Source organism: Psammomys obesus, unplaced genomic scaffold, assembly GCF_907164565.1.
Source record: "Psammomys obesus unplaced genomic scaffold, mPsaObe1.curated_primary_1811, whole genome shotgun sequence".
NCBI classification, from domain to species: domain Eukaryota; kingdom Metazoa; phylum Chordata; class Mammalia; order Rodentia; family Muridae; genus Psammomys; species Psammomys obesus.
Genome location: NW_026585504.1, coordinates 47,959,617 through 47,968,524, shown reverse-complemented (window position 1 = coordinate 47,968,524; position 8,908 = coordinate 47,959,617). Strand labels below are relative to the sequence as shown.

Here is an 8,908-nt window from a genome sequence, read left to right as displayed (position 1 = left end):
CTTGTGGGTTTTCTCCTTTCCTTCTTCCTGTTCCACTTGCCCCCACCCCCAAGCCTGTGAGTTCATGATCTTTCACTCTCAGTCCACTCTGGAGATGCTTCCACCAACATATCCAGAGATGTAACCCAGTCTCCTAAGTAAATAAAAATGTAGTCAAAGTGACAATGAGGGCTAGCCACAGCTGGCAGCCACAGACACTACTAATTTTCATGAGCTTCTCATCCCTCCTCTTTTGGGTATCTCTGAAGGTGGCTTGATCTCCATACATTCCATGGACATCTATTTATGTGCTCATTCATTTAAACAGAATAAACACATGAGCAGAAATTAGCATTTCTATGTTCACCGATGTAGTCTCAGCCACCCATGAGTATGGTCTGCTCTTGTAAGCTAGGGGAGAAGAAGGGGGTTGAAGAACTGGCTCCAACTGTCTTGTGCATGTCTACCTACACCAGGTAGAAGAGAGAGAGAAACAAAGGGGAAAATCAAGCTATTTTATCCGAGTGGTACAGATTCTCCCTAACAGAACCCTGGGAGCCAGGGCAGGAAGACACCTGCCTGAGCCTGTCTCATCTCCATCCTCAACACTGAGCCTACCCATGTAGGAAAGACATTTCCATCCTGAAAGGTTGGCAGAAAGGTTTGTTCAAATTTTCTTCCCTTTAGTCCCCTCCACTAGCAAGGACAGCCCTGTTTGTCACTTACCTCGCTGTCAGAATTCATGTCGGCACCAACTTGTATTCCCTTTTGATCTACGTATCATAAAGTGGATGATAAGTAGTGACTGGGTTCCCCCCCCCCCCCAAGCTTCAAATTAAAATTGGCATTTTATAATTTGCTTGTCAGTTTGGCATTCATTAGTAGGAGGAGTCAACACATTATTTCAAAATATATGAAAAAAATTGTCTAGGGAGATGGCTCAGTGGTTAAAACACTTTAGCACAAGCAGGAGGACCAGAGTTCAGATTCCCAGAACCCGCACACAGGACAGGTTCATGTGGAGGCCTACTTGTAATTCCAGTCCCAGGCAGCAGAGGATCCCAAAGCCAGCAAGGTTAGCCATAGAAGCCACAGAAGCTCTGGGTGGCTGCGTCTCTGCCTCACTGCACAAGGTGGAAGGGCAAGATTCTCAGCCACTCTTCTCAGAGGCCAGCAGCAAACTTGGGCTTCCACATGTACAAACACACACGCACACCCATACTCACACATATGTTCCACACGAAAACATACCTGTATACACAAATACTACACACACCTATGAAAGTAGAAAAAAAATGTTAAAAATGTGTTCACATCACACATCGTCTTAGTGCCATCGTCCTTTCGGAGCCAACAGGCTTCATTTGGGAGGGGCTCGCTCCATAAGACTGTCTAAATGAATCTTAGCATGATTCACAATGGAACTCTTTTATACATCACTTCCTTCCCTTGTATCACATGTTTAATTTTTTCCCCAAATGCCTGAAACAGACCTTGCATTGCCATAAAAAGAAAAGATGCATGAGGAGCATATGGCTGGAATATAAAATGTTTGAGTGTATTTGTGTATACTTTTTTCTCCATGACAATTTGATAGTCTTATCTGGCATGCTTCTTGTGATTTAATATTCATATCGTATGTATCTTAAATAACATAATATGCTTTTGAGAAGAAAAGAGTGCATTCCCCTTTCCGAAGAATGTAAATTGTGCCAGGAAGTGCCTTCTTAGAACCAAGCGTGTTCTCTCTGCCTGACAAAAACATTTCTATATGTAGAAATACAGAAAGAGCCTTCTGTTTAAAGTGTAGATTTACTGAAGTGTAAACATCTTTCTGATTATAATGAAGCAGTTACTTGTTCATTATTTCCATTGTCGTTGGCACTGTAATGTTATCTGAACTTTTATCTTGCTAAGTCACCTTAAATATTAGTGTTAAGTCCACTAGCCCATTTTAAATGTAATAAATCCCCACATCATTCTGGCTTTGCAGTCCTAACTTTGAGTAGCCTTCTACCATTCTACCAGGTCCATCTCTTTCAGTGAGATTGCACTGCCTAAGGCTTACAGTCGCATCAGTGACATACACTCATCACTAGGGGCGAAGGAGACAGCTCAGTTGCTGAGCAAACGTGAGGCCCTGAATTTGGATCCGAAGTACTCACTTACGAAGCCACACATGCCATTGTGCGCCTGCTGGGACATGGAAACCTAGATCCTAGGAGCTCATTGTTCAGCCACACAGTGAGCCCCAGGTTCAGTGACATAAAATGAAGTGGAGTGTGAGGACACCTGACTTCAGGCCTCTGTGTATACACCCACATATTATCCGTGCATAGCTACAGTGCACACGCAGAGAGATTTTCATTACCATGCGCTAAGTACTTTGTGTACAATATCTTAATTACTCACAGAAATCTGATGGAGTAAGTTCTTCACCCAGCATCGTGACACCAATAGGCCATGCAGCAATAATTTAACTATCTGATGGTCAAGCCGAAGCCTTAAAGCCCTGTACCACTGCCTCTACCTCAGGGCCAGTGGTGCGGCGTTATTTGATTCCTCTGCCTTGGAAAGGGCCTGGCACTCTCTAGAATAAGAAGAAACACAAGCCTGGGGTGATTGCCTACTCTGGGTTAGTGAGGGGCAGTGGCCAGGCCAAGAGAAGTTCAGAAGTTTCCCCAGGCAGGAGTAGGATTCACAGTAAGTGATGGCTATCTGACCCGCAGCGTTCCTCTTCTGACAGCTGTCTCTGTTTTCCCTGGCATTGATTCTTTCTTCCACATGCTTCCTGCCATCTTCCATTATAAATACAATCAACTTGACTGAATGTGAGAAGGAAAACCTGAAGGAGAAAGCAAGCAGGAAGGAGGGGCCTTCCTGTGCTTGTATACCTGGAGGTTTTATGAGTCTTCCTGGCCACTGAAAAAGCACAGGTTTAGGGGCTGGGGAGGTGGTTCAGTTGGTAAGGTCCATGATGCACTAGCATGAGGACCTGAGTCCAGATCCCCAGCATGTATGTAAGAGCTGGTGCGTCAGCACACGTCTGTTACCCCAGCCACGGCCAGCAAGAGAAAACCTGCAGCTCGTTGGTCAGCCACCTCATCAAACTGACAGCTCATCTCAAAAATGATGCGGAAAGTAGGGGAATCACACACCCAGCAGCAACCTCTGGCCTCCTTAAACACACACACACTTGCACAGCCATATACGTACACCTGCACACAACTACAATGTAAACATGTACATGGAGCGTATGTACACATGCACACGTACCAACTGCCCCACCCCCTCCCTGCTCCCACAAGTGATTGGCCATGCTTTCTGGAACCCATGTATGTTCCCAGGGCTGTGAGTGAGAGCTGATCTCATCATACTTTAGGACCCATCAGTTGGCTTTTCTTGCTCTTGTTGTTTTTGTTTGTTTGTTTGGTTGATTGGTTGGTTAGTTGTTTAGTTTTGTTTTCCTTTGGGTTTTCAAGACAGGGTTTCTCTGTGTAGCCTTAGCTGTCCTGGACTTGCTTTGTAGACCTCAAACTCACAGAGATCTGGCTGCCTCTGTCTCCCTGAGTGCTGAGATTACAGATGTGTGACACCGTGCCTGGCTCAAGAAATAATAAGTTTGATAGGCAAGAGGATTACTGTTATAAAAACTATTGGAAGATTAGGTACTATTCAGAGAATGAGTTGCTAAAAAGGTCTTGCCATTGAATTTGAAGTAGTTGATAGGGCTGTGCAAGAATGAGGGAACAAAGTTGAGGTGCTTACACTCTTACCTTCAGAAACAACCTTTCATTGTCATACCACTTTAAAGAAACTAGACCAAAATTTATATCAAAACACTGAAGACATAATTGACACTCGTTAGTCTTTGAGAGTGTTCCAGCAAGTGGTGGAGGGAGGAACATAGCCTGGGGCTGTGTTTTAAGAGCCTCGGGGCTGGAGACATAGTTCAGATGGCAGAGTAATTGCCTGGCATACCCAAAGCCCCAGGTCGAATGCCCAGTACTGCATAAACAGAAGCAGTGCTGCATGCCTATGAGCACAGCAAGCCTGCAACCCCAGCACACAGAAGACAGAGGCAGGAGGATCAGGAGTTCAAGATCCTTCTTAGAAGTGTAAGGAGTTTGGGGCTAGCCTAGAGAAAGACAGTGAATAAGAAGAAAGGGGGTTATCAATGGACAATGTCTACAGTTCACTGTCTTATTAAGTATCTAGCTCATTGACAGAGAAAAGTAGATTTGCTAACACTTCAGCAATGTTGAAATGTGCTCATCTAAGAAGATGTTAGCCCGTAAAACAGTGGCACTAAATCAGAGCATGTGTGGGGACAAAGCTAGAGCTGCAGTCTTACCGCGTAACCCTCAGGACCAGTGGCCACTGCAGAGCCTACTGAAGAACAGAAGTGCAATAGGAGCCCCAAGGTGATGGTGACAGCAAAGCCTCTGAGCATGTGGTCCTGGGCAGGTGTGCGGGTGACACATCCGTGAGGGCCACTGTCCTGCCCCTTGCATACTGGCAAATTCAGGATGCTTTTTAAGCTTATTCTGTACCAGTTGACACTTCCCCCCAAGATTAGCCTGGTGGACTTGACCAAGGACTGTTTTGTTATAAGTCATTTCTTTACATTTTTAGTGTGTGTGTGTGTGTGTGTGTGTGTGTCTGTGTGTGTGTCTGTGTGTGTGTGGGGGGTCACACATGCCACAGTGCAAGTGTGGAAGTCAGAGGACAATTTTCTGGTACTGTGCTTCTGTTGTGGGATTTGAGAATTGAACTTGGGCTTTTTTGAAGAGCGCTTTTACCCGTACAGTCATTGTGCTGGCCTGTAAACCACACCTTTGATTTAAAAAAAAATAACCAACAAATAAAATTAATAATCTCATTCTCTTTCTAGGTAACTTTACTTACTGTCAGCAATTTAAAAGGTCTTTCTTCAGTCCTTCTGCCTGACCCAAGTCTTCCAGGAATAACAGACATTAATCTATGAATCAAAGGATTGTGTATTGTCTAACTATGTCCTGCGAGCTAAAGACACTGGGTTCCACACTGGAAATGCAAATGGAAAACAAGAATGTGTGTTAGGATTTTTAGTGCAGGGCTATCAGGGTAAATCTGTCAAGGCAAAATGCTTAGAGTGAAAGTTCAAGATGCAAGACTTTACACAAAACCTCGGGGCCAGCTTTAACTGAGACTCTTGAGAAGCGAGAAATAAAGAACAGTAGGTTCATCGTGATGATTTGTTGGACAATAAAAATGTAAATGGTGAATAAATCCCATGCACCATGACACCAGCAGATAAATCTAAGTATGATGAGGAGAAAGAAGAGATGGAATTAAATCTAGAATGATAAACCAACCCTGCACTAGCTAGGGATGCCCTCCACGTTTTAACATATTTGAAGAACAAAGGCAGTAGATGATGTCATATAGCAGTGGCTGTACTGAGGAAAACCATACTCCTGAGCAACTCACAATCACTGATTTCATTAAGTAGGTACAGCACATGTTTAGTTAGAATATAACTCGTGTTACTTCAGTTTCTTGGTTTGATTTTCCTCAAATCATTTGATCCAGATGAGACTAACAACGGGTGGGAGAGAAAGTCATGCACAGTCTGTTGAGTGCACACTACGGGTTCGAAGCCCCTGGGCGCACTTCCGAGGGGGTAGAAACGGGAGCTAGGCTCCCTGATGTTATTGTGGAGGGGGGTGGGATAGATCCTGATGTTACCTACATACTCCACGCAGTGGCCCGTAGGGGAGTGGCAGGAATCACAGACCTTTGTTGCTCATGTTTAAAGTCTTTATCTTCCCACTGGGCCCCCACACTGGCCCAAGGCTCCCTCACAGGAATTTCCTGAATGCCTGCAGCACAGTAGTCATTGTCTTAAAAAGCCCTTCCAAATCTGAGGAAACTTCATTCAGGGGGTGTAGCACAAGCTTCATCTTATTTGTATAATTTACTGTCAGGTTGGGTCAGGACAGAGGGTAGATAAGTGAACGGTGAGCGCTGGCGGGACCACTTTGATGTCCCTGGCCCCCGAAAAAGACCAAAGGTTCCCTTTGTGATGCTGTGTTGGGGGTTTGAGCAGTTATTTTTCAACTGAGAAATTTGTGGCGCATGGGTCTTTTAAATGAAAGAATAAAAAAAAGGGGGGGGGGCAACTTCCCTCGCGTCAGTTAAACTTCCTGCTTGCCAGTGTTATTAACCAAAGACTGATTGCTTCTACTTATCCACCAAGGGATGATAGAGCTAGTTTTTGTTTTGTTTTGTTTTGTTTTGTTTGAAGGGGAGTGAAATTGAAATTTATTAATGTCTGCTAATCTCTGAGTGTTCTTAGCTCCATAGTCACCCCGCAGGGCTGAGAAGTCAGGTTCCTTTTGGAAGGTAGGAAGGCTATGCCTCCACTGCTCCAGCTAGGCCAGTGAGCTGAGGTCTGCTCAGCCATCACAGCTGGACCCCATCCTACTAGCGTCCTCCCTCCCCATTCTGTCCTTCTATCTTCCTCTCTCCCCTTCCATCTTCTCCTTCTCCGCTCTTTTCCCCTACTCTATCCCCACCCCCCAAAGCTTTCTTCCTCCTCTTCCCTCCTGCTTCTCTCCAGCTTAATAATGTTGTCTAGAGTCCAGAGTGCGGGTGGGTTCTCCTTTCAGTGCCAGCAGTTGTGTGCGATTCCCGCGAGGTACGAAAAGACGAAAAACATGAATGTGTATGAGGCTTGCCTCCTTTTCCATCTCTTCCTTTGCCCCCTCTCCTCTGAGGCCTCAGTGCGCCCGCTAAGACAGATGACTTAACCTTTCCAAGGGGAACAACTCTTGTGGCTCCACCGCCAGCCCCGAGGTCCCTCATGCAGTTTCTCTATGCTCTGTCCCCTGCAGGGAACGTGACGGGGAACAGTAACTCCACATTCATCTCCAGCGGGCAGGTGATGAACTTCAAGGGCGACATCATCGTGGTGTACGTCAGCCAGACCTCGCAGGAGGGCCCGGGGCCTGCCGAGGCGGAGCCGGAGCCGGTGGGCCGCCCGGTGCAGGAGGAGACGCTGGCGCGCAGGGACTCCTTCGCGGGCACGGCGCCGCGCTTCCCCGACCCGGGCGCCCCCGGGGCGGCTCAGCAGGAGCAGGGCTCCCCGGGACCGGAGGACGGGACGTCTCGGCCGGTGCAGGAGCAGGGCGGGGCTCAGGCCTTCCCGCGTACCCAGGGGTCTGGACATGGTGCAGAATGACCCGGCCTTCTCTGACTGCCCTGGGCGCGCTGCGCCAGTGGCAGTCCAAGAACAGGTGTTGTGGCTAGCCACTGCGCACCTCCGCGCAGGCGCAGGCTGCTGGCGTGGTGGTGGAGTCCGCGCCGCACTTCCTCCTGTGCCCCTCTTCTCTGCCGCCTACCTCCCGGTAACATCCAGTTTGGCCTTTTTGTTCCCAACGTTGGTGTCCTGCATTATTGAGGTCTGTACCACCCAACCCCCGTATTTATATTTCACTTGCTTTTTTTTTTTTTTTTTGGTAGGGTTTCCTGATACTTTCTCCTCATTCTTTCTTTCCAGACTATTTAAGGGTTTTCCTGACAATCCTGAAGGTGCCGTCTCCTTTACATTATTTTGTACTCCCACCTACCGTGATCTGGTGATGGCTTTGTTAGTGTCCTCTAAGTCCTTTCAGGAAAAGGCCAGAAGTGTGATGCTGGGGAGTGAAGTGTAAGAAATGAGTAGTGGGACTTTTATTTTCTGAAAATATTCTGCGTCACTTTTTTTTTTGTTTTGTTTTGTTTTTTTGTTTTTTTTTTTTGTTTTGTTTTGTTTTTTCTGAAAAGAGTGGGAAGGAGCGTGCTACCACTGCCACCAAGGTTTTTAGTGTGTGTAGATCCTTGACAACTACGTTCAGGGCATGGTCTTGTCCCTACCTGTTTTTTTGGGTTTTGTTGTTGTGGTTGTTTGTTTGTTTGGTAGCTAATATTATTTTTATTATCGTTTATTACAAATTATTCAATTTGTATCCCAGCTGTGGCCCCCCATCCCTCATCTCCTCCCAATCCCACCCTCCCTCCCTCTTCTCCCCCTGTGCTCCTCCTCTAGTCTACTGATAGATGAGGACCTCCTCCCTTTCTATTTGACCCTAGTCTATCAGGTCTCATCAGGACTGGTTGCATTGTCTTCCTCTGTGGCCTGGCAAGACTGCACCCCCCCCCCCCAGGGGAAAGTGATCAGAGAGCCAGCCACTGAGTTCATGCCAGAGAAAGCCCCTGTTCCCCTTACTAGAGACCCCACTTGGAGACTGAATCTATGGGCTACATGTGAGCCGGGGTTTTAGGCTCAGTAATCCAATTAAAAATGGGGTACAGAGCTAAACAGAGAATTCTCAATAGAGAAATATTGAATGGCAGAAAACACTTAAAGAAATGTTCAACGTCCTTAGTTATCAGAGAGATGCAAATCAAAACAACCCTGAGATTTCATCTTACACCCATCAGAATGGCTAAGATCAAAAACTCAAGTGACAACACATGCTGGAAAGGTTGTGGAGAAAGGGGAACCCTCCTCCATTGCTGGTGGGAGTGTAAACTTGTATAGTCCCTTTGGAAATCAATTTGGTTTTGGTTTTGTTTCTTCCACAGTGGCAGGTACCTGGCCACTAAATCTCAAAAAATCCTAGCTTTTGTTGTTTGGCATTCTTAGTTTTAAATGATTAGCTGTCTAGAAAAGATGGAGAAAGTGAATAGGACATAAAGCCAAAGAAAAAAAGAAGGTGCCAGGGAAATTCGAGAAAGAATGAATAAAGTTGACACGTTAATTTGCATTTTCTCTTTCTACATAAGAATGTTGGAAATGTGTCTAGGCAGTAGGCCCTCTTCTCTTCCAAAGTATTTGTGCATGAGTAATTTAGATTTATGGAAATAAAAGCATTCCTGTGTGTGTGTGTGTGTGTGTGTGTGT

General features: G+C 46.0%; 1 protein-coding gene across 1 annotated transcript in view; it reads left to right on the top strand.

Annotated features, from left to right (window-relative positions):
• The window catches only part of Tnfrsf11a (TNF receptor superfamily member 11a), a 61,904-nt gene extending 53,139 nt beyond the window's left edge, over nt 1-8,765 (top strand). The window contains exon 10 of the mRNA XM_055603085.1: nt 6,858-8,765. Within this exon, the coding sequence (XP_055459060.1) occupies nt 6,858-7,204 (347 nt within the window). The 3' untranslated portion in view covers nt 7,205-8,765. The remainder of the gene's footprint in view (nt 1-6,857) is intronic.
• Nucleotides 8,766-8,908: the final 143 nt, after the last annotated feature.